The sequence below is a fragment of the Corvus cornix genome, chromosome 9, assembly GCF_000738735.6.
Source record: "Corvus cornix cornix isolate S_Up_H32 chromosome 9, ASM73873v5, whole genome shotgun sequence".
Classification (NCBI taxonomy): domain Eukaryota; kingdom Metazoa; phylum Chordata; class Aves; order Passeriformes; family Corvidae; genus Corvus; species Corvus cornix.
Window position 1 is genome coordinate 15,065,803 of NC_046339.1, and position 26,744 is coordinate 15,092,546.

Here is a 26,744-nt window from a genome sequence, read left to right on the forward strand (position 1 = left end):
CTGGTAACATGGTAGTAAATTTAAATCTTTATTCGTAATTGAAAACGAAGGCTGAGGAACCTTTACTCTAAAGTTCATATGAAGGAAAACAGTAATTTTATCCTATCCTAATAGTCTGCACACCTGTTTACAGATAATTGCTGTATCATTTACCTACTCAAGATATAGAAATAAAAATGAGAAATAGTTCAATTTGATTAAATAGCTTAACACTATACTTTCTACCCACATACATTTTACATGCTTATTTTGATAGCTAAACCCTTTCAAAAGTACTAGTTTTTTTTTCCTTTCTCCTCCTCCCCTCCCCCCAACTGATAAGCTTTACACATTTAAATTAAAAAAAAAAAAAATAAACCAACACTTGCACAGAATCTACAGAGAAGAGGAGTTTATTGAGTTTTACCTGTCTGAAAAGTGCTGGTGAAAAGTTGCCATTTCATGCTCTGTCTACAGACAAGATAAGTCAAAAGATAATTGTTGCAAAAAACAAACTCATTTGAAAACTGAGTGTTTCTCCAGAACTTCTTACCATTCCTAAGTGAACACAAATGTGAGAAGTTTTTACATGAAGCTAATCCTTTTCATTGTCAGATGCAACATCTACACTTAAGGTCCCTCACAACTATTAAAATACTTTCAGGCAGTATTAATACAGAGAAGGAATTAGTCATATCTTCAAGAAGCCAGGTATCCCAGCTCTGAAAGTGCATCATTTAAAACATTAGTAATGGAGTATTTTGAAAGAACATCTCATTCAGTATTAATGCATGCCATTATTACAAAAATATTCATTGCATATTGTAAGAACAACAACTTCCTTTTGTAGACAACAAAAAGCATGCTGAATGGTATGAGATCAATATAAATCTATTTTTAATGAGGTTTAAGACACTGTTCAAGTCCCATTAAGAGCAGCTTCCTCCAACTGTGCATCAGTGTAGGCTTGCACAGCTGTTTTTCACTAATGTGGCTTAGACTGGCCCCAAACTTAAAGCAGGGCATTCAGACTGGATCTTGAATTTTAGAAATCCTTCATTTAGTTTGTTTAAATAAAATATTAAAAACCACTGTAATAATTAGGTATAAAAGTTGTTAAGTAACAACTTCGGGCCTAACTAGCACAACATACATGTATTTACACAAATGCAGGTTTGCTGTGGTCTTTAATATTGAGAAGACATCAGAATGTGAACCATGTGCTCAAACCACCCCCCCCCCCCCCCCCCCCGCCCCAAGACAGAACAAAACAAAAATCTTGGGGAAGAGTAACATAAATTGCATGTCAGTTCAACTGCCCAAGTCATAGCCCAAGAGCATGGCTCAGCCTGGTTCAAACTGAGCAGCAGTCACAAGTAAACCAGTCTCGTTGTAGTCATTTTAGCAACTGCTCTTTTAAGTTACACTGAAAATAATTAACCCCAAGTCAACAGGGTATTTCTATAAAGCAGTTGATGACACCAATTTTCTAAATAGATGATAATGAAATACATAGAAAGTTCAAGATGAAAGAGCAGATGAAGATGTGAGATGTTAAAATGATGCAACAAAACAGATATATAAATTAAACAGGAATGTTTAATCAAGACAATCCTTTCTTTTTCTTTTTTTTTTTCTTAAACAGAGGTTCTTCTGGAAATTTTTAAATTGGAAAATCAAAGCCTATTCCCACAATAGTGAGGCCACTTCTTTCAAGCAGCTCTGTTGTACAACTTTTACCAGGATCCTAAACTATTTAAATTGTTTTCTATTGATATTTCTGAACTAAAAAGTTTTAAAATATTATATAGATTTTATTTGTGCTCCACATATTACAAGCAATTAACAACACAAAGAAAGGTTCAATTCCTCAGCTAGAACACCAAACTCTATACCAAGTATTACATGTACACAATACTTGCACAGTGACAAGCACAAGAAAGTACTAGTTGAGCACTTACTTTCAGATATCCATACCAACTCTTAAAATCCACTTCAGTTCTCCCATGCCACCCAGTCTACAATTTAAGGCATCTCCACACAGCCATCCATCCACTGACCCACCCACTCCCATACACACAATTTATGTTGGAGGTGTTTACTCTTACAAAGAAATCACTAGGTCAATCAGGTACCATTTATTATTTATCCCTCTAACTGTGTCAGCATTGAGATATGACAGTTAAACCAGTGTTAAATCAATACAATATTTACAGAGCACAGCACATTAAGCTTGAGACACTCACTTGGAGGATAAAACCACATTTTAGAACAGGACAAAGGTCACCATTATTATGTGTTTGAAAACAGCTATTTACAGGTCCCTATGACATAACTATAGTCTGTACACTGTTCCAACGGGGCAGGCAAAAAGCAGGATAGGCGTTTATTTTAAGAGAATTTAAACATACAATTTGGAAGCATATTATTATGCTACCCTGAACGCCATAAGCCACCTTAACATTCTTCAAGGTGGTCTCATATCCTAGAATGGCATGTCCAGCTGATACAAAACAGACAACACAACATTTACTTTGTGGAGAGTATTTACTCCAGCTATTCAAACATCTGGACTTTGAAGGCAATTCGTCCCAGAAACTTGTCACGGTCATCTTGATTTTTTAAATTAGGTGAGCCCAGGATCTTACACTCAATTGCTATTTCTTCTTTGGTACTGTTGGCGGTAATTACTAGTTGAACAGCCACTAGAGGCTGTAAATAGTGAGCCTAGTAAACAGAAAGATGGGGAAAAATATTTGAGAGACCAGAGTAAGTTAGCATTAAATTAACATGTAATCTATCAGAACAGTTAAGAAAAACAGCTAATTAAGAACCCAACTTTTCAAAGCCCAATCTGACTCATGTAAGACACTTTTTTTTTCCAGGTAAGAAATACGTTCTTCATACCATTTCTTAACATATTCAACATAATTTGAGTCACAGACAGTGTCTTCATATGACTTTACCCCTTTCTATTACATTAGGTCAAATTTTTCTAGAAACCTTCAATGAAACAACCTCAGAAATGAGTGTCTTCCAACCTGTTCTATTGTCCTTCTGCTTGTTTTGGGTTTGGTTTGGCAGGGTGGGTGTAATCTGCTACAGAATCTAACTTTTTTAGCAGGGTTTACAGTGGGGTTTTTTGTCCAAAAGCATGACTCAACAAATACTAATAAACCAGCTTCCCTTCTTCCCTATCCCATTTACTTGTTCAGCAACAAACCATTCTGAAAGGTGTTACGTGTTTAACAGCTTTACACAGAAACCTTTCCTTGAACATCCTGACAGTATCCTTCCTGATCAGTCACATTTAGTGGAGAAATTAGAATTGGTGACTATAAGAAAAATTAAAATTTAAGAATGAGAGCAGAATCAATTCTTTTCTTTTGTCAACCCAATATTGTACCTCACATCCAATTCAATAAGGACAACTTTCATTCTCTTGTAAAGTGCCTGTGAATTAAATAGGAACTTATTATACACCGTTAAGGCAGCATTTTATGCAACATTCATTAAGTATTTCCATAATTTATTAATATTTTTAGGTCAGTACTGTTGACTGCTGATTAAGCAAAATTATTTTCCAGGTATTTTCATGTACATCGGTGGACTAAATACAACACTACAGTATTATGTAAGTATAAACCTTAAGTTTTAACTGAACAAAATTTTGTGTTAAGATTTTTTCCCACCTCATTAACTTAGAAGACACTTTAATACATTTCTGTTGTTTTTAGGCTGTCTTCTCCAGCAAAGAACGCACTACATAAGACTCGAAAGTCTCATTTAAAAGAATGATGTGATGGAAGTAGATGTGCTAAAATCTTTAATGTGAAGTACTAGTAAGAAATAGATTGAAGCAACTGCTTTCATTGGATAGTGGTTTTATCACATCAGAAATTTTCCTGTGCTCCCAATAAACTTCAGACTGGGAGGGAGGAAATGCAGCTAGGCAAGGCTCCCTCAAAAACTTTCCAGTTGTAATGGTGATAACACACCTCGAGTTTTCTAAAATCAGAACTAAAATTCCCATGTTTCCTCAGGGAGAGAAGTCGTCTCACCATCAAGGTTTTTCCAAAGGGGTACGCAAATTTCTATGATGTTTTTGAAAAGAGATGATACCAGAATAGACTTTTACTCAGTATAAAATTTGGAGGAGGAGGGAAGAGAGGCAGCATCCCCATTAACTATGTCAGATCATCTAAAAAAGGGAACATTCTCCAAGGTCAGAGAGTTGGGCTCATTGTACCAAGCAGCAAAAGACAAATAACCATCCCGGACCACAAAATTGTAGATATTAGTACTTTTCTGGCTCCTACCTGAACAAGAGAAGGAAGTTTATTCAAATCTTAACTCCTCTACAGAATAATTTAACAGTTCCACACTGATATAAAAAATCCGTTGCACAGCCAAGAAATCAATCCAGACCCTTGAGACCTAGTCAAAAACTTCTCAAAACTCTTCTTACTGCCTCTTGTTTTTCTCAGTATGCTAATGTTACAATAATTAGGCCTTCACATAAGCAAGAATCCCTACACCATAGCCTCCATTCCACAGGACAAAGTGAACACAAAAGGACAATGAACCACAAACTGGGTGGGGAAAAAAAAGAATTAAAAAAAGATTGTTCTTAATCACCTAATTCAAGCAAGGAATAGCCCTGTGTTTTGCCTGTCTTCATTACTGTATTTTCATAATCTTTCATTTTCCATCAGTATTGCAGCAAGATGGGAATTTTGTTAGTAAAGTTCTTCATCCTGTCCTTGGTACAGACTGGATCTTGACATGTCAAGGTTCACAGATGCTGTATTTTGCATTTCTTAGGGAAGCAGTGCTCTCCTTCCCCATTCTTTAATTCCAAGAATAGGATAGAGTCTGTACTGACTCCAGCTGTTGGAAGCACAGGCAATCTCCCCTCTAGTTTGCATATCTAAGTGAATAGATGGGGTACCAATTCACAAGATGGCAACAAAATGGAAAATACAGATCTACCTCTAAGTAACATGAAAGCAAATGTTGAAGGAAAAGAAACTCCTTCCTCATTAGTAAAAGCCATGGGAAGATAAAAAAGGTTATGAAACTGCTGCAAGTACAGGCTACACTGGAAAAATAACTGACAAAGGAGTAATTTAATACAAAAATCACTTTGGTGAAATTACAACCACCCACCATAGTACACTATGGATCTAATAGATTTATGCTTTAAAAAGTACCTTTATCTTCAGTGGTAAACAGTGTTTGTTAGACTAAATAACCTTGTCAGTATGAGGCAATATAATTTTATATTTTACAGAAGGTACAGATTTTCTGCATACAGTGAGCACAAACTGATGCAAGAAAATATAAAAATTAATTAAATTCAAGTTTCAAAAGAAACTGGAGTTTAATTCTATGTATTCTGTGTTCATAAAGTAGTGAGTTTAGGGTTTTTACAACAATAATTTAAAAAAACCCTAAACCTATCTGCTACCTTGAAGTCCTTCTTCATAAAACGGGCCAAACAGAAAACACAACATGCAGAGCCACAAAGAAATATAATCAACACCATAAGGACTTACAAACTTAATATCCTATACAGAAACACCAAGGAGCTATTGGAAAGTGTATTGTAATATAAAGACCCAGTTTACTTTTCCTGCCTTTCCCTGCATTCAAAAAGACTCCAAAAGATTTCAGTGAGGAAAAAAGAGCAGCCACTCTCAAGACTGCTGGTATACAGCCACTCCTTCATTAGGACAATGCCCAGTTTGTTCATGTCTGCCAAAGCACGTTTCCAGTCTAGAGAGCTGTGAAACGTCTGCATGTGCAATATTCCTTAGCAGTACCTCATTACAAAGTTCAAACTTCAGAATTAATCTGCTACTAGCAACTGTAAATACACACAGAAACAAAACACTGACAAAGTGAAGACCATCATTAAGGGATACTTACATGCAAGCTTTTCCCATAGTATGGGAAGTACATCAAGTCCATCGCGCCATTAGGAGGAAAATAATTTATCTGAACCATGCCTTCTTCCTATAATTGGAGACAGCAACAAAAGTAGAAGTTAACATTTGCTTGCATAAAAATGAACCCAAAACTAAAACTATAACCCAATGATAAAGTGCAAGATACGTAAAAAAGGGCAACTGACCTACAAACTCATAGAATAATTCAGAACAGATTTCTTTTGGCAGTCACATGCTGCACACATCTGCTGCAGTAAGGATTATCAGTATCACATAAATTAGCAATAAAGTCAAAGACAGCTTGCCTTCATACTTATGAGTCAAAGAAATGAGGAAGGGGGAAGAGTATATTCATTGTAATGAGTAATTCAACAACCCAAACCCCTCCATATACAACTAAAATCCCAAGTATCCCCAAGCAAGCCTGTGCATTTTGGTGAACCATGTGCTGTTTAAAGCCAGGTTTTTAAGCCTCTCAAGCTTGCAATGATACAAGCCTTCACAGAGAACCACAGACACCTCTCTGCAATAGTGTTACTCCTAACATTAGGTGCCCTCCATCCTTCAAATACAGGCCACCTAAGAAGAAACTCAAGTTTAAAATGGTGATGTTGCTGGAGGTGTGTCATCACCACCTCAGAGGAGCGATATATACAGATGCAGGCCATATCACTCAACTGGCCCCTGCAACCCCAAATCCTGGAATAAGTAGCAGCTACCTATAAAGCTGCAGCCTATTTCTGAATTAGGAGTCACTCAATACATAAAATATACAAAATATGTATATATGACTGAGCTGTCCACACACAGGCTATCAGTAAAGCAATATATGAACACCTCTCCCTATATACAATATTCTTCAAGACTCTATATCCTGGCAGAATATCAAACTACTGGAAATTCAAACCACTAGGAAATGCCCACATCTAATGTGACTTTCTGTAATAAATTAAATATATTACCATAACCAAGGGAAATGTCATTAAAACAACCCCCCAAAATGTTAAATGTAAGTTCAGAACATTCACTGCTTGTTCCATGTAATTCACAAGTTCAAAGTGTATTAGCAAGGTTCATTGTTTTTTCTCTATTACCATATTCAACAGCTATAATTTTAAACAGATACCCTACAAAGTTCAGGAGACAATTGCAGTAAGATCAAAACATATTTAAGAACAAGCCACAGCTCAAGGCTACCTTCTTTTCACCTCCTCAAAAGAACATAAATTTTTTTTTAGGATATGGCCACATTCTCATTCCTTTGCAGTCTAAATGATTGGAATTCTTCAATATATGTTTATTAAGTATTTTGGACCTTGAGCTTGCAAATATAACTATTAAGCAGGAATATGTTGATTTTCAGCATTATTCTTTATTTTATTTAAAGCTCATGCAGCTGAAAATACTCCCTTCTCAAATATGTTGCTGAAATAAAGGTTAAATAATCAGCATATGGAATAACATAGGCAAGGTAAATAGAGTAGTGCTTTCTGGAGCAGCTTAATACAAGGCATGCATGCAGTCATGACTATACAAATATATGCATTAGGCTACCAGTGCAATAGCAGGGAGGTTCTAAGGCATGCAGCTGCCTGTCTAATGCAACAGCTGGGGGGGTTGCAGATTTTCTTGAATAAACAATCCTAATTAATGTCCCTACACAATTAAATAAAAGCAAACCAAAAAACACCTAAACAAGCTGCATTTGCTGAAGAACTTCAAGAATCAGTCCATTAGTGAGTGTCACTTTTTCTGCTTATCATTTAGTTTCCACAAAGAGCTGCTGACAGTCAGCAAAGCTAAAAATCTGACAACTTAGCTGGGCAGGCATGTCCCCAAAACTGCACTGACAGAGACTTACACCTCACTAACTGGGTCTTTATTAAAACTGTAGTTTAGAAAGAAGAATTTACCATATGTTGAAATAATATACAAAGACCCAAGGAAAGAATTTGGGCAGGAATGCTCTATAGGCGCTTGAGAAGAAATGGAGAAGATAAAGAGCAGTGTCCATTAGTAGAAACTGTTAAACAACAGAGACTTCTGTCACAAAAAGCAAGTTAACTCAGATCCTGAGTATGTTGACAAAAGCAAGGCACATAGTGTCATTCATACAGCCATTCTTCATTCTTGTCAACTAGAAAGTGATACCTAACACAAAGTCAAGATGGTCATTAAACAGTAGAAAAATATGTGGTTTGGAATTATGGCTTTTTTTCTTTTCTCTAGTTGAAAATAAAAAAAAAAAAATCAAATCTACCAATTTTCAGTAAAGGTTGTTTTAACTTGAAAGGAATACTGCTGCAAGATGTTCTAGCACGTATGAAACTGCACAACTCTGGCCCCAAACTAAAGACCTAAAATGCTGATCTTCAAACTTCTTGGAGACAGAATCTTTTGTTGGTTTGTTTCTCTTTGTGGAGATTCTCAAGACTACAGCAGATTAGCTCCTCCAGGGTGCAGGAGAAAGAACCAGTTGTAAGGAGTGTCTGACACTGCAAACACTCACTTCCCTGATCTACAGAAATTACAGTGATGACAGCTTCAACTACATCAGGGCAGAGGGGGAAGCATCCCCAGGTATAAGTGTTCTGACTGAAATCACCCATCTAAAATTTTTCAATTTAAAAAAAAAAAACACAGAAGAAGTGCAGAGAGAAGAAAGAAGAATCACCTTACAGGAGAATGCCTGAAGAACATAAACTCCACACTGAAAAACTTAAATGATGCTTCAGGTGGCCAAGACTGGCAGGATGTGCAGACAAAAGCTACTAACTTAATTTTGTATTTGAGAGACTTGTAAAAGCAAAAATACCATTTAAAAGTCAGATGGCGTTAAGTCCAGGCACACACTTCCCCAAATCGCTCTCAGTATATGTAGGATTGATGCACAGAAGTTCCATCTGGACATGAGGAAGAACCTTTTTTCTGTGCAGTGACTGGGCACTGGAACAGGTTGCCCAGAGAGTGCGTGGAGTCTACCTCACTGGAGATATTCCAGAACTGTCTGGACACAACCTTGTGCCATGGGCTCTAGGATAACCCTGCTTGAGCAGGGAGGTGGGACCAGATGACCACTGTGGTCCCTTCCAACCTTATCCACTCTGTGACTCTTAATTGTAAGAAATACTTAAAAACAGAGATGAAAGCAAAATAAAAATCAGTAAACAGTAAATCTACAGGATGAATTCTAACTGGTATTCTAAGCTTTCTTAAGCAAGTAAATTCTAAGCTTTCCTAAGCTACAGGATGAATTCTAATTGGAATTCTAAGCTTTCCTAAGCAAGTAAATCATTATGAGCTAGGGTTACAATAGGCTAGTAGAGATAAAAAAGATGCATTCAAAGTAGCAAAGCCTGACAAATACGTCCCTGGAAGTCACTAAAGAACTAATAAGATTAATAATTTTAAAATTCAAACCCATCACACTTGTGTAGATCAGAAAAATGCTAACTGTATATGGTAGCAGAACTTTGTACTTATAGAAAAAGGATGCAAGAAAACACACAATTTATTTCCACCGTAAAAAAATAGCAAAAAACCCCACCATGATCAACCAAGTTGTTATCAAACTTAACTCTTTTGCTTGTGAAACCTGTTAAGAGGGTATCATCTGCTTAGTATAGTTTTTACTACTGTCTCATAGAGCATCCATAGAAGAAAGGTGAAGAAATACAATCATAAAACAGCCTTACCATCAATATTTTATATATCACTTGTTCTCAACACATCACAAGGCATTTCTGGTGGAAATGATGATGATTGCCCTGGACCCTATTCAGTGTTTCAATAAGGACTTGAGATGCAAACCCAAGTTCATTCATTGATGGCACCAAGCTAAGAAGTGCAAAACACTTGAGAGAATTTGATCCCTTTAAAATGATCACAAAAAACGACAGAGGAGGGGCCAAAAATAGCCATATGAAATTCAAAGCTGTGAACTTTGAGAAATTACATCTACAGATACAGACTGGGAAATAACCAGAGGGAGGATTTAAATAGTAAAACAATGAAAATACAGACTCAATGTATTACAAACAGCAAATTCACCCTGCTTCCAGTGTGTTCATAAGGGGAGAAATGCTATCATTAACAATATCTCAGCTAGAGGCAAACTTCAGCCCAGTTTGGGATATCACATTGGAAAAAAAAAAAAATTGAAGTAGATACATCAAAGAAAAAAAAGTACTAGTAGAAGTAGAAGGAGCTTAATTGCTTTATTCTATTCAAGAGAACAATGTGGGTTTTTGTGAATGGAAGCAAAGAATTCAAGTAAGTAATCTCAAGTAAGTAATTCAAGTAAGTAATCTCAAGTAAAAGGAGAAATCACCTTTGCTTGCAATGGACTGTCATGGAGAGATCAAGACTTTCAAAGACTCCACAAAAATCAAGTATTAAAATCTATGCCTACCACAGGTATCTAGGATGAAGGCAGAAACCCTTAGAAGTGTTTGTCTCATTAACTGCTGATGTTTCCCAGCCTACACTTTTATCAGTGACCAGAAGCTAAAAGCCAGGACTCTGCCCCTTGCTCAAGCCGCAAACTTACCAACGGTTTCACTGCTCCCCAAGCAGTCTAGGAAAAACACCCATAAGTCAAAGTAATTATTATAATTGCAATAAAACATTCTGTGTAAATCCATTGGTACATAACAAATATGCAAAGATTAGCTCTTATTATAAGTAGTTTATACTTGATTTGAAGGCAACTTTTATTTGAGCGGTAACATTAGTTTCCACACGCAGTTTTCTTACCCATCATTTATAAAATTGTCTAAGGTGCACTTGCAGCATGGAGAAAAAATAAAAATATAGGTTATGAAATGGGAAAACAAAATATAACTCACAATAAATAAACAAACAAGACCACAAATACACATGTATGCATTTTCCTCAGCTCTAAACCAAGTCAGGTAGCTCAAACACATCTGAAGATGAAAGAACAACCAAAAAACTTCTGTAAGTACACAGAAGAAATTAAAAGACACTAAAACTAAATTAGACATACAGTAAGATGAAAAAAACAAACAAAAATACAAAGTCTCTAAGAAGAAGGGAAGAGAGTGAAATAAACTACTTCATTATTCATCCTAATCACAAGGAAAATAAAAAACACATTTATTTCTTACATCCTGAACTGACCTTAGGGGTACACTGTATATGTGGCTCTCCTTCAGGCTTTAATCCAATTACCTAAAAGAGACAAAGTTAAAATATTTACAGACCTTTTTCCCCTTTCCAGTTTTACAGGCTGAATCTGAACTTTTCCCTCACTAAATATGAGTTCATACAGGGAATAAATCTATTCAGTGTCATTTTTATCTAAACATAATTTTAAATTAGAACTAAGATTTAAAGTATTGTTAAGTTAAATAGTTTACTCAGGTCAACTCAAAATAGTTACAGTAGTCACAGAAAGTACTGCTTTCTTATGTTACATTTAGCATGTAACTTCAATGGCTCAAACCAGTTAGCAATTCAAGTAACACATAACATCACTGAGAAGTCAAATACTTAGTAGAGTTTTCATCACCTTTCATAGTTTAGGAGTTACAGAATGCATTACATTCTAGTTAAGAGTTCTAGAACACAGACATGAAGTAAAACACACTTTGCAGAGTGGTCTAGAATCTGTTTCACAGAACAGTAAGCAAAAGCTAAGAACAATGCACTTCTGAAAACAGGATTCAGATATTTTGATGCATGCAGTCAAAGCCAATACCTGTAAGTATTAGAATGCTCAAAAAGGTCACTTCATATTACTCTCTGAAATTGCTCAATGTTTCAGTAAATTACACTGTTCTAGAAATGCAGATATCTTGAGAAGCAAACTGAACACATATGTCAGTCCTTTCCACAGTCATTTCTTCATACAGCAGTAGTTTGAAGCACTTGTACCAAGAATTTAAAAACAAGTAGGCACTTACTCTGTTCATTTTCACAAGCACACAGGGAGTTCCTCTAGAATAGCCAAAATTTGTATCTTCCTTCCCAGAGCATTGTCCAAGCTCAGAGAGGTTAAATCGACAAGCCTTTTTAACAGCAGCATCATTCTGATCAAAGATCTTTCCCCGTGTACAGTCTATGTTTTGGGACTGCTTTGAATCATTATATGCTATGAAACAGAAATAGCTTGTAAATCAACGGTATATAAAGCATATAAGTAGCCAAAACCTGCATATGCCTACATAAATAATTATAGTGTTATTTCCCTAGTAGTTTTCTCAAAGAAGTATTTTCAGAGCACTATGTCTCTTACATCCATCTTAACACTTTTTCAAAGCCTATAGAGAAGTAGCAGTGTACTTGAATGAAAAAATAAGAGTATTACAGAAGAATTAATACTTTCCTGCTTTTTAAATTGGAACAATAATCACAACTTCATTAATTCCTGCACATAAACTAACTATATATTCTAAGATAATAATGTATTAAAATATAAACAATCGAGTTTTTACCTGGGAACTCAACCAGTTTTCCCTTTGCATATGTTTCTTTTACAAATACACAGGAAAACTTAAAAGTATTTCAATAACTAATATTAAATTGCTTCTACATTTATATCAGGTAGTATAATTTATCTTATAATAACATCCCAAGTTGTTTCTCACTTTCTTGTGTTTCTGATGTGCACAGATCACACTGTCATAAATGCTAAACTATTCCCATTTAAGATACTTTGTAGTTTCTTCCCCTCCCTTACACCCCAGCTCCCCGCTAAAAAGGTAAAATGGAGAAAGGGAAGTTCATCCTCGATGTAAGACCCTCTCCTGCAGGAGAGGCAGGTAGTCATGAAATGCAGCATTCCTCCCAGGAACCCTTGGCAGAGCTCTGAAAGAAAAGCCTACTCATAGAAGCTTTTAGTAGGCACCAAAACTATGAATATGGAGAGATTCAAGTATTGCTGTAACAAAGCAACTCATGCACACAGGTGAGATTTCACAGCACCTTCTTCATTCTGACTTACAACTTTTGAGGGGTTAAACTTACTAATATTTTCAATTGATTTCCATATTATTAGAATAAGTGTACATACAGGCACATAAATAAAATATGACAAACTAGTGATTTTGCCATCCTTCAGACTTATCCTGTTACCTTTTGTCCATGTTCTAAATTCAATGTTTTAATATTTCTGCCTGTAAATACTGTGTATCAGAGTGAAAAATCAATAAAATGCAATTAATTTAATCTTTGTGTGCCTAATTTTTCGAAGAGACACTCAAGTTCTCCTGACTGAAGTATTCTCAGTCACCAAATCATTTAGATTAAGACTAAGATAAGTCTTGATAAACATTGTCTCCAAATACAAAACCTATGTTATTTTACATTTAATTCTTTTGGCATATGCAACTGCTACATCTTACAGTATTTAAATAACCACATCACCCAAAACTCTCCATTGTGTACTGCAATATTCCTCATGCTCAGGCTTCCTGTCCAATACAGGCATTATATTACCTTTTTCTGTAACATACAGACTTTTATAACACACATATCTACAGTAACCCTGAACTTGAATTAGTCTCCATTAGCAATCAGTAACTACAAGCAAGAAATAAAATAATGCACTCAAGATTAAGACTCCTAAATTACTTGGGCAATTGTAAGTAACTTACTTACATTCAAGGAAGTTTTGAAGTGTAGCAACATATTCTGAATACGATTGGCTGTCACTCTTGTTAAAGTAAAATTCCAATGCAGTGTCTGGCTTTGGTGAAATCATAAGTCCTTAAAAATAAAAAGTTCTAGTTAGGAACTAAGCAACTTATCTTTCCTACACCACTCTAACCCCACCTCAAATATCCATAAATTGGAAAATGTCTATCTGTAAAGAAACATTAATGTTACCCCTATATTCCACAGTACTGGAAGGTACTTTGTGTTTGAAGCCAGTTATCAAAATCAGCATTACATTAATTAACATTTAAATCTAACCCAGTGTATAACTGCAATTCACAAACCAAACCCAAGCGATTAGGAAAAGCAAAATCAGCAAATTAATCACTTTCAATCAAAGATTTTTACTGATCCACTTTCCACACTCAGTAAATTAAGCTTAAAAAGTAATTGAAAAAATACCCAAAAGCACACCCAGAAAACCTTCAGTTCAAGCAATGGGTCAAAGCTTTAGGCAATACAGAATGAAGCTATGATTGTACTATTTTCATAGAAACAGAAAAAATATTTTTAAAAATTTGATTATGCATAAAGCTGGCTTGAAAGTTACCCCACTCGAAACAGGTAAGTCAAGTTAGTTTTCAGTCTTCTTCTCCAACTCCTCAAACAAAGTTTAGGTGCCACCTGTTCCATGGAGAATGCAAGACACTTCACACAGCCACAGGGGCACAGCTCAGCCAGGCCTGGGGACCATGAATGCTCCAGAGCTGCCTCCTGGCCCCCACAGCACCAGCATTCCCTGTGGGAACTCCAGCTCCTTTTGGCTGCTGGCTGGGAGCACTGGGGCAGGAACCACCCACAGCCAGGAGCCAGAGCTGCAGGAGGTATGAGGACATGGATCACCAAAAGCTGAATCCAGCCTCAGCTGAAGGATGGACAAGGCACACATGGAGTAGGGCCCTCTTGAGAGCTGAACTGCCCCTGCTTCCCAGCATACGGCCCAGAAAGGTGCAGAGTTCAATCTTAAGAGATTTCTCTGGAGCAGGTAAAAGCAAAAGGCACACTAATACACACAGCCTGTGCCACCGGGAGCTGTCACTAACACAGGTACCTGATGCTTCTATTACTCATCACAGCTTCAGTAGCAGATGAAACAGCACTACACCACCAGATATTGCAGCAGAGATTAAATCTGTTCAAAAAAGGGTGTATAACTGATTGTTTTATTCGCACTACCTTAAGGCAACTCTTATTTAATATAAATAATTAGCACAGATAAAAATGCTGCAGTTGTGATTAACAGGTGAGCATCCATGCATCTGTCTCTTCAGTACAGCTGAGAACGGACATTGCAGTTCCACGAAAGAAAAAAAAAACAAACAAACCAAAACCAAACAAATACAAAAAATCCCAAACCCAACCTATATTTTATCAGATTCATTTTCTTCTAAGTTAGAATATTAAAATTGTTTGATCAAAGTCAAATTTGGCATAAAGGAAGAAGCTCCAATTACACAGCAACTGATTGTATCACCTTAGGATGCCATGTAGTTTTCCTATCCTCTGGCAAAACCAATTAAAACTAGATTCCCAAATGAATTAAATTTAAGGCAGAAAACAAAAATCTCAAAAAAATATTCAAACCAGGCCTTTATATTAAAAAAAAAAAAAATTTAAGAAAGTAAGACTGCAATGGGAAGATAAAGTTAGGTTACTGTAGTTTACCACCACAGTAAGGTTTTGAAAGCATATCAAAAGTGTAGTTAAGTAGCCCAGGCCTATTAAGGATTTGCCTACAGAAATGGCCAAGCTTCTCATCCAAAGGCAAAAATTATTTACAAATACTTGCTACTTGCAACTCGCAAGTAATAAAGATCTATACTAGAAATTCATCAGAGACAAACATCTTTTAGCTTTTAAAAAACCCCCAGATGTAATTTAATGGTTTTTATCCTAGGTCTTTTGTAGGATTCCCAATAAATCATAAATCCTCTTTTTTGCAATAACAGCAGTTAAATTATTTCCATGGAAGCCAGAAGTAAAGGCCTTAATGACTGACAGTCCATATAAAACTACAAATACTATTTTGACTGCAGATTACTTTGCACCATTACAGTCATTTTCTGGCCTTCACACTGAACTTGGATTCAGCAAAATAAAACGTAATTAGTAGTAGGGCTGAAAAATTACTGAAGGGGTTTTACACATTAAGAACTTTTAGAGGATACGAGATTATTATCTACAGAATTATAATGTAAATGGAAGACTTAAATTGTATTTTTCAAAGGGAATATGACAAAATAACTTAATTAGTCATCAGTGAATGAAAAAATCATGTGAATGAAAAAATAATTAAGATTTAGTGCTTCAGGGGAATGTCAGAAACATCCTACAAGGAGAGGACTGCTCCACTTCCAGTGGATTACAGTCTGCCTAAAAACTATGGTGTAAATTCTACAGAAAAAAGCTATTTGAAGGACCAATGCATAGACTGTGAGAGATGCAGGATTTGAGCTCTTCTAGCGGAACAGAATTAACAGCCTCAGCATAGGATCACATCTAGGATTGTAAAAGAGATTACATTATATTACCATTCCAGGAGGGATTTTAAAAAAAAGGTTTTAAAATCATCTGGATTTGATTTATACTATTATACCCCAGTGTACAAAGTCAAATATCAATTATAAAATAAATCAATTATGAGATTTCCAAGTATGTTTAACATAAGAGCAGAACCTCTGACCTACGGCATCCAGGTTTTGTGTGTAGATTTTTTTTTTTTTAAAGAATTTAAGTTTACAGCCAGCAACATTACATGTCTCACTGCAAATGAAAAACGACAGAGTTAAGGAGAAACATTAAAACAGAAACAAGCAATCTGATTAATGTATGAGTTACTAAAGACATGGTTAATAAAGAGATTTAATTCAGAAATGTTACAGGAATTCTTCAATTAAAAACTAATTGTGGCATACATACTTTTAAAAACAAGCATCCCTTATGACTTATTTCAGAGCCAAGGAAAATTAATACCCTGAACTGCAAGAGAGAAGAAATGTCACTAGCATTAAGTAGTAGCCTAGTAGCCTAGCATTAAGCCACAGTTACCCACAGATCCATCCACTATGACACTTTTGACTTCCACAACAGACACAATGGAAATGGGGAGAAATGGTCAACTAAGCCACCTTTTTTCTCCTCATTTATTTTTCTTCTCTTTTTTTTTTCTTATTTATATTTTTCAGCATCTAGCCCATTCTTAGATTGAAAAAACCAGCACATATCCTCAAAATCCCTTACAATATGACACTTATTAGAGCAGGCCAGAACACTATACCAAAAAGAATTCTGTTCAGAATCCAGAGACGTTCATCACACTGGCCCCACTGCAACTTGCTCACACAAAGATTACTGTACCATCTTAAGAGAGGAAACAGCTGCAAGATGATGCTCAATTTTAAGAGCTTTGCGTTCAACAAAAGGAAATATATGACACTTATTAGAGCAGGCCAGAACACTATACCAAAAAGAATTCTGTTCAGAATCCAGAGACGTTCATCACACTGGCCCCACTGCAACTTGCTCACACAAAGATTACTGTACCATCTTAAGAGAGGAAACAGCTGCAAGATGATGCTCAATTTTAAGAGCTTTGCGTTCAACAAAAGGAAAAAGTGTTTTAAAAAATAATGCTGTCTCACTTCCACCGAATTATTATATTGTGGAAGACAACCACTTTATTACTCATTCTTACTTGCACAGGTTGGTTTTTTTTAACATATAGTTCCTTAAAGCAGCCAACAGTGGGATGGGTGGGCAGTACACAAAGGAAGCAATAGTTACAGGAAGCAAGATACCACTTTTAGTGGCAGCTACGTGTTACATGGACTTCACTTCATCATAAAACAGGACCCTCTCTCTAGTGGATCCCTACATAACAGGTAAACAATCCCTGAAATCCACAGACATTCCATGTCAGTTGGAAACTACCTAATACTGTTATAAAAACTCTGCAAAGGCCTCTGTCCCACAGTCCTTACATGCTCTTGAGCAGATCACACCCATAGTACAGCCTTCCTGTACCTTCTGCAAAGTATCAAACACTAATCAAGGTGGCCTTCCATCTCATCCAAGAGAACTGGTTTAGAGTATCCTTAAAGCAATTCAATTAAATTATAAATGCACTTCGACATCAGCATGTTGTATAGATCTGCAGGCAAAATTGTGGTCGACATGACAAATTCAACTGACAGGAGCTTAGAGGAAAAAACAGCTAAAGTTAGTACATACACACAAAAATGTACTGCCTGAAATTATGCTATAAACATATATAACTAGCCTCACACCAAGTTTTACCTTTGCAACCTCCAAGTAACTGAATAATGATCACGGTTTCCCACAAGTAGTTCATACTTCAAACAAGTTCTCAAACAAAACCCAGTTCTTAAACCAGACAGAAGTTTATGAAAAAATAAATACAGCGTTACCTGGACTAGAAATCCGGTCACGATATTTCGGTATATCACTGCTCAGTGTCTGAAGCATAACCCACATTGTGAACGTGAAGAGTGCTGCTAGGAAGCCATAGAATACCAGATAGAATAGCAAGATCAATCCTGCAAAGAAAAAGCTAAAATTACTATTTTCATTTCATCTAATTCCATTACCTATTTTGAAAATCAAAATGAGAAATTAGCAATACAATGTTTGTAGTCATAAATACACCTCTAGCATACATATGTAATGCACAGTGCACAATCGTGCATACAAAAAGGTTTTCTTAATACTTTCTGATTCTTAAAGCTTATAGGGCATTTTGGCATCTCTATTTTTAAAAGAGAAGCATTAAAAACCACTCTTTCGGCTATACAGGAAAGCTGGCAAAGATGATTAAGCAGTGCATTAGAAAAAAAATAAAGTTTTACTTGTTTACAGGAATTTTAGCTTTGTATCTGGTTGTTGGGAAGATGAAAGAACTGAGGGAAAAGATAAAATTATTACACTGGATCCAGACCAGGGAGGAAGCAATTGGCGCTTTAATAACATAGTTGATATTTGAGGGAACACCACACAGAGCAGTCCTTCACATATGTCCTGTTACAAGATACTTCTCAAGGTGAAAATGCTTTCTGCCACATTCTTTTGAAAACAAACCAAGCCTTCTCCTCAGACTTATCCAACCTAACACACACACCTGTTTTACCAATCTACCTTGGCGATCCAGCAACCCCACTGAATTCACCAATTACACAGCTGTTACCAGCTTCAACTTGTTTTGCTAACTGAACATTCAATATCCACCTAAAAAAGTGTGTGGGATTCTGTTTTAAGACTGAGACTTGAGGACACATGCAGAGACTTTGTCAAAAAAGAATGTCAGCTATTAAAAGTACTGAGGAGATTGGATGCTTGGACTGAGAGCCATCATTAAAACCTTTGTAATTCAAAAACATAACCAAATGTTGACACAAATTCAATTTTTATTGGATATTCTAGCTGTAAGGATGCTATTGAAAGCCAGAGATCTAACTCGGGTATGACGAAAAGCACACCAAAACGATCATGCAACATCCTACCACTGACACTTGATTACGTGAGAGAATCAAGTGCAGAATTTTTTAACCTTTCACAGAAAAGGAAAGAGCAAAAGCAAACACAACTGCACCCCAGTGCTGTGCACTGTCCACTGGACACGACAGAAGGAAGCCTAAGCCCTGGCTCCTGTCCCAGAAACCATGTTTGCACTTTGCACTGAAATAGTCTCTAGGGTAGTATGGTCCCCAGAAACCCGTGACTGCTAAAAATCGAAGTACCCGTTTTACTTCTCCCAAAAGAATTCTGTGTACATCCATTAAAATAATGACGTGGTTTCCAAATTCTTTACTGTAAGTAAAGTTCTTGACAGCAACCAACTGAATGTTAGCGGATTTTTGGTTTGATTTTAGTTTTCAATTTCACATGTTGAGGAAGTTACCTACCAATCTGCAATAATCTGAAAGTGATCAGATATTTAAAATACACTTGAAACCACCAAGATGTAAGATTCTATGAAGCGATTAGAAGTAGCAAAGCATGTAAACACAAACAAGATTACTCTATAATGAACAAGACAGCTGGACATCTATTGTAAATGATTGCTAAGGTTATTTAGAAGCTATTTAGCTGCTAAAAAGAAAACATGAAAACTAATAGTAGAAATACTAGTCAACGAAAGCCATTATAAAAGTTGCATCTGTACTTGGCACAGCAGCAATTTGTTTTACCTACAAGCTTATAATTGCATTAACTTAATTCAAAGCAGAACAAGGATCCTCTGATTAATATCCAATGTATTCCGGGTATTACAAAACCAACCAAACAAAAAAGCTCCCTTACAAAACGCCTGGTCAGCTCCTATTTTGATCCATACAAGTTAATCAGCTATTGGATACACTTTCATCAAACTGTCTAGAAAGTACACTTTTCATCAAGTGACCAAGACAGTCACCAAACAGTCCCAACGGAGCAGAAGAATTTGACATGTAAGACAAGACAAGCAGCTACTGTGGCAAGTAGTGTAAAAGCAAGAAAATCAGGGAAATTATTTCAGAATACACTTGTATTTGAACTTCTAAAACAATATGCTAAACTTCATTGAGAAAAGAACAAACTGATGAGCATAACACAGGCAATAAGAGCACAGTGGTGTGCAGTGCTAATCAGACAAGGCCCTAAGAACAGTCCCACTTTGGGCCAACACTACCCCATCACCAGTATTCCTGGTCTCAGAGCTGACCCTGAAGAGCAGGTCCCAGAAGGGGCAGCTCTCCCCCATTGGGTCATTAGTGTCCTACCCTCCTCCACAGCCCTTCACTCCAGTGGGGCTGGCAGGGCTGGAGCCCCTTCCCCACCAAGGGCAGCAGCAGAGCAGAACTGGGGAGCTCTCATGCCCTTTAGGGAGCACCAGTACAGGGGTAATACAGTCATCGCAACCCTGTGGTGGAGACTGCAGTGCCAACAGCATCTTCCCCAGTCCCTCCCAGCAGCATCCCAACCACTGGGGAGATGCAGCAGGAACGTGGCTGGAAAGGCTGTTTCTATTCACAGCCCTGAAGTTCTGCTAGCCTCCCCCAGCCCAGCAAAGCACATGCGTGCTCACACACAGATTATTTTTAATCTTTGTTTTAATATAGCTTGTAAATGCACTGCAGAATGCTGACCACTAAACTGACCCATTTACGCTACTTTGCCACATTAAAAGGAGGGGAAAAAAAACCAACAAAAATCCCCTCTGCAACTTCCAACAGCCCCAAACTGAGTAAGCTGCTCTTTGTGAGCCTATTTGTACTAATTATCCTTAGCTAATCACAGGGAGCAAGCCATAACCTGTCAAGAAACTCTGCCAAAATAACTTCACATAACACTGGGTTTCTCGTCAGGAAACAAGATGCACCCAAGTAACAGTGAAAAGCTATCCTCCATATTTCCTCCAAGCAAAGTACAGCTTCCACATCTAACATGCAACCCAATTCAATTGTTGTAGAACATCTTGTACACCAAAACTATAGAACAAGAAAAACTCAAACCCAAAATTTTGCTACAATTTACCTAGTTGTTTTGGTTTGTTTTTCTTTTTGCAGGGCATCACAGTACCAAAAACACTTCTTCATATCCTAACCACATCAACAAGCAAGTCAAATCTGGAAAACTGCAATTTCTGAACCAACATGTTGATATTGTCATTAGCTGGAATTCATTTGCAGGAATCAAAACACTTGTCCACTATGAAAATTAGAATTTCTGACTCTGGTGAATGCAAGATATCACATACCGGGCCATCATTTCCATGAAGAATACAAGTTTTCCAAACTTTACATGGCAAAAGCAATAAAAAGCTTGTCACTCTGGCATAAACCAGACTGGCTCTACCTGTATGTAATGCATAGTTGCTACATACAGGTATCAATATAAACACTCCCACAAACAGGGGAGCAATTATTCAACATTACCTGCAACAATAAAAATGAAATGCTGTTTTTATAGTTTGTTGGATTCCATGCTGCATTGATCGTACCACCTGCGTGATTATCCTACACCTTTAATGAGTGGGATTTAAACACCCACCCATATTCCTACTGACTACTACCAGTGCCAGGAAAATCAAGGAGTTTTAGTCCACCCACAGACGGACTTCCTTACTTTAGGCTAACATAACTATACACATGAAATAATCACTAATCATGTTTCAACCTTACTTCTTGCACGCTCAAGAATTATTGTTTTCCAGATCTGGATGACACCAGAGGGAGGAAGAGAAAGTCTTGGAAGAAATATAACCTCAGTCCCATGTCACATTTTATGTCACAATAAGCCAGGGCTCCACAAAGAACATGGCTACACCTCAGGAGACAATAAAAACTGTCAAATGCAACACTTGCAAAGAGTCACAAAAGCCAGTGTCTAATGTCATGATTAAGCATTTAGAACACCCTCCCCAATGTACTACTAGAGCGTACTGATACCTGTAACAAGACAAGATGCCTTTTTTCAGCGTGATCTATACCAAGGAAAATAAAATACTCTACTGCAGTGGAAGACAGTGATGCCAGAATGTTTAATATTACACTACTCATGAAGAAAGCTAAATGTCAATAAATCCCTCTGAAAACACCAATAAAGAAGACAGAATAACCACGTCAGAAAAGCAGTTAAAACTCTGACAGCACTGTATGTTCAACCAGGAACTGAGTGAAGACAAAAAAAAGAAGAAAAGCTGGATCCTTTGTTATGGCAGCCAACAAGAGTGTAATTCCATTGACATGGTGGAAAGCTCTCCTAAAAATAACGTGTTGGGTTTTGTTGGTGGGGTTTTTGTTTGTTTGTAATTACAAACACATCTGAGCACCAAAGGATACAACTAAGCATTCAAAAGAAAATTCAGTAGGTCCAAACTTCTATGTACTTCAAGACAATGCCACCTCTGCCTCAAACACCCTGACACAACACAGCTTTACGGAAAGACTTAAATACACTTGACATGACATCTAGTGTGACGAGAGACAAAGTACTGCTACAGTCTATACTGCCCTTTTTTTGGGTACAAATTATTTTCCTGTAACTTTGTATTAAAAGAATTAACTATCTTGTAAGACAGTGCACTGAGTGTGCAGTGAGCATCTCATTACAGGACTTTCATGATGATCTCACTCCATTCTTGCTCTAACTCTAGGCAGACACAGCACCTTGCCATTACAGGCAGAGACAGATGCTGATCTTTCTGCTTGCGGGAAGGCCCCACCCAGCAGCCTGCCGAATCCTCCTTTCTCTGCTCTACCCGATTAAAAGTTGGGTGTACCCCAGGACCCACCCTCCTTCCCATCACCTCTTCAAGGACTATCGGCATCCCCTCATGCCTTGCTGCTGACAACACCACAGCCTCCAGTCAGGAGTTTTTCCCAGTATTTTGTCTCTTTAATACAAGAAATGATTATGCCAAATAATTAAAAATAGAAGAGTTTGGGGGGGAGTGTGTGTAGGTTTGGATATCAAGTTGTGAAAGATTCAAACTGAAGTACCCCACAAGCCTGCAAAACAATTAAGCGAAAGTCTCTAATTTTTTTCCACAGGAGGAGACATATTACAGGGTTTTCACCAAGCTGTAAAAGGCAATTCTTTATCAAACTCTAAAATGCAGCCTCATGACAAATGAGTATAGGAGCCGCTTGTGTTTGATCTTTTCACAAGTCCTGATGTGGAAATGGCAGATAGAGGAGTACTCCAACGCCATAGCCCTGGGATACACAGAGAATTGCTGCCTTGCTGTTGCAATTTACATAAACCCCCGGGACTGTGTCAGACTAGGGCAAAACACGCACATACTGTGAATAATTATTTAACAGTTTCTCTACTGCTTGTGTCTTATTTCTGTGAGGAAGCTGTCTTGAGACAAGAGAAATACGCACAGAAGAATCAGAGCCAGCTGAATTCTCATGGTGCTGCCCTTGGGGACACGACAACCCAGCAGACTAGCAACCAGAGCTGTCCTCTCCAACGTCCTCCCTCGCCTTTCAGCTGAGAGACCAGCAACAGGGAAGGAACAGTAGTAGGTGAGAGAGCTCTAAGCTCACACCTCACCTCTACAGTAAGAGCAGGAGACCAAACCCTGCATATTCTCCTGTGCCAACAGAGCCACCCAATTAGTGACCTGGCATTAAAAAGTAAAACCAAACAAAAAACCACACACCATGCCCCAAATCAGTCAGACAATGATTAAATTAAATAAGCACGGTATGTTAATTATGGATTGCCAAAACAAACAAATATTGATGAAAAAATACACTGAAAATTTATGGTGTTACTGAACATTCACTTCCTAATGTCCAGGCTGAGGAAATGGTATATAGCAGTAACCACATGCCAATCACCTAAACTACTAAATAAAATTTCTTAATGAAGTAAAATTACTTGACTTACCTACACAAAGTAATATTATTCAAAATGTCTACAGATACTTTCTCAAAAGAATCTTTTATCAACAGCTGTAGAAACTCAGTCACCAACTAATTAATCTCAATTTCAAATGTTGTTGGCCTTGGTCTAACACGGACTAGTAACATCCTAAGTGACTTATCCTACTAGATAGGTTTAAACAGAGGAGATGGTTTTATCTTCACCTTTTTTTTAAAAAAAACCTTGCAAGCTATTTCTAACATATCTACAGTCTGTGCTGCTCAGACTCATGACACAGCCAGACTTCTGCAATCCACACACCCAGCCCACGCACTTGAGGAAACCTGCCTGTACAGAAAGATCACTAGACAACAGCATAGTGGAAATTTCCTATCCTTTGCTATTCAACTGGCAGAGTAGCTGCAAGCTCTTATTTCCATCTGAATGGAGGGGAACTCCTGTCAGAGCTCGGGCCCTCTCCTGACAGACAGGAGACACTGGCACGGCAGAGAAAGTACACCCCATGCACAGTCCACTTAAAGCTCCTCCTCACTATTTCAACATCAGTATTCATTGAGATCGCGTCAAGGCCAAGGATGTATTGGCCTGTTCCTTTACACCACGCTGAGATTCTTGTTGGTTTTGCAAGCACAACTATTAAGTATTCCAACTACATCCAAGTTTTGGGAGGAGACGCAGCATTTTCTGAAGTCAGTAAATATGTCCCATGAGGGCTGAAGAAACATCCTAATATTAAGCATTTGTACAACTGTTTAATATGAGAAAACACACTCGGAAAATCCAAATATTTTTATTGGAAGCAACCGCATTACGATAACATGCTTTCCAGCTCAGAGGAAAGTGATAGGAGGACTACCTGAAAACAGGAAAACAAACACTGCCTTCACAGGCTTTACTGGAGAGCCTTCATTTAAAGCTTCCTTTAAGAAAATAAAAGGCCCAGAAGCCCTACGCTGGAACAAATTTAGCACAATGACGCACAACCACACACAACGATCACTTTCTGGAACTGGGGCTCTGGGGGGGATGGAGGGGGGGGGGGTGGGGGGTGTTGGGGATTTTCCTTTGCTCTCCCTCCCCGACCTGCAGCTACAAGTACAAAGGCAATTCGCGCTCATTCATTCTGGATTCCCTGCGCCGCTGGAACACGGGGCGGGGGGGGAGAAGCGGGGGGGGTGGCGTCGGGAACGGCTGGAGTGGGGGAGCTGCCCCGGCACGCGCAGGCTGCGGACGGTGCGGGTGATGCCGCGGGCGGGGCCGCCCCGCACCTCGCGGCGGAAGCCCGTCACGACCGCACCGCGGCGCCCCCGCGGCGCCCCCGGCAGAGCGGGCGGGAAAGGAGCCCGCGGGCCCGTACCGGTTGCGGGGCGGGCGCTGAGTCAGCTCGGGACGCACCCCGGGAACTCCCCTTTCCCCCGACCCGCGCCCCTGCTGTCACGAACGGAGCTATTTTTAGACCAGCAGTTGTAACGGGCACCGGGGCGCGTGCGCCGCCGCGGCCGCGCGGGCCGCCTCACCTGGCGCGCGCTGCCCCCGCATGCCCCCGGAGACCCTCCCGCATCCCGTCCCCTCATCCCCGCGGGGGGCCCTCCAGCCCGTCCCCTCTTCCCCGCGGGGGGCCCTCCCGCATCCCGCCCCCGCGCCCCCACCTCTCGCGCTCGGCCCCGTTCCCCGCCACCCCTCGGTTTCTCCGGCGGCTCGCCCCGCCCTTGTCCCCCGCGGCAGCCCTTACCCCAGCTCTTCGCCGTGCGCCCCAGGAACTCGCCGCTGTTGGGATTGTAGATGAACTGACGCCACTCGGCCATGCTCTGGCGGAAGGGCTTCTTCGTTTCCTTAGACATGGCGAGGCAAGGAGCGGCTGCGTCGCGCACCCCGGCGGCAGAGCCTCCCCGGCACAGAAAGCCGCAACCAGCGCCCGCTCCCAACCGCTAAGTAACTGCGGCCGCGGCGCCCGGCGGGAGAGCGGGCGGGGGCCGGGCCCGCCGAGACCTTCCCCAATCCCGCCCTCCTTCCCTCTGCCCGCCCCCGCGCAGGGCGGGCCCCGCAGCGCTCCGCCCACAGCCGGTCCCCGGCCGCCGCGCGCGCCCCCTGCCGGCCAGCACCGCCCTGCCGCGGAGGCGCGCGGGGGCACGCGGCCCGGCCTGGCGGAGCGGGGCGGAGCCGAGCGCGGGCAGAGCGCGGGGCCCGCACGGCCCCACCGGCGGGCACGGACCGGCACCGCTCCTCGACCCCGCCGGGCCCCTCCCAGCCCGCCTCCGGGCATCCGTGACCCCGCCATGTGCCGGGCCGGTGCGGCGCTGGGGATGCTGCACGGCGGGGCGGGTCCTGATGCACAACGCATCTTAGAGAAGTGCCAGGGGACAGAAAGGCTCGCAAGTGTAACCTCCGTCTCGGCACTCCGTCCGTGAGCCAGCACCAGCCTAAAACACCAGGTGACAGAACACAAACGTGTCACGATGCTCTAGAAGGGCTGTTGGTAATGTGACTCCTGATGCATCAGGGCTCAAAAGCTCTCTTGCTGTCACGCTCCTGAAGGTCCAAGTAACACAGCACAAAACCCCCCTCCCCATCCCCCGGCTGATAGCAGAGGAGCAGCCTCATTTACTCTTTGGCACGGATCAGGAGCTTACGCCCTGGAATTCTCTTTCCCCAAACGGAGCGGAGCAGTGGCAGCCCCCGCGTACCCCCAGCCCTGGGGTTCAGCCCTAACGTGTTCTCCCTCAGAGTTCTCAGCCAGTGTCAATA

General features: G+C 39.5%; 1 protein-coding gene across 1 annotated transcript; it reads right to left on the reverse strand.

The window, feature by feature from the left end:
• Positions 1-374: 374 nt before the first annotated feature.
• On the reverse strand, positions 375-26,007 carry ATP1B3 (ATPase Na+/K+ transporting subunit beta 3). The gene is made up of 7 exons (XM_039556688.1): positions 25,732-26,007; positions 18,038-18,166; positions 13,554-13,661; positions 11,858-12,045; positions 11,073-11,123; positions 5,911-5,997; positions 375-2,706 (listed from the first exon to the last, which is right to left on the reverse strand). The coding sequence occupies exons 1-7, from the start codon at positions 25,838-25,840 to the stop codon at positions 2,536-2,538; spliced, it is 843 nt and encodes a 280-aa protein (XP_039412622.1). The 5' UTR covers positions 25,841-26,007; the 3' UTR covers positions 375-2,535.
• Between the last annotated feature and the right edge of the window lie 737 nt (positions 26,008-26,744).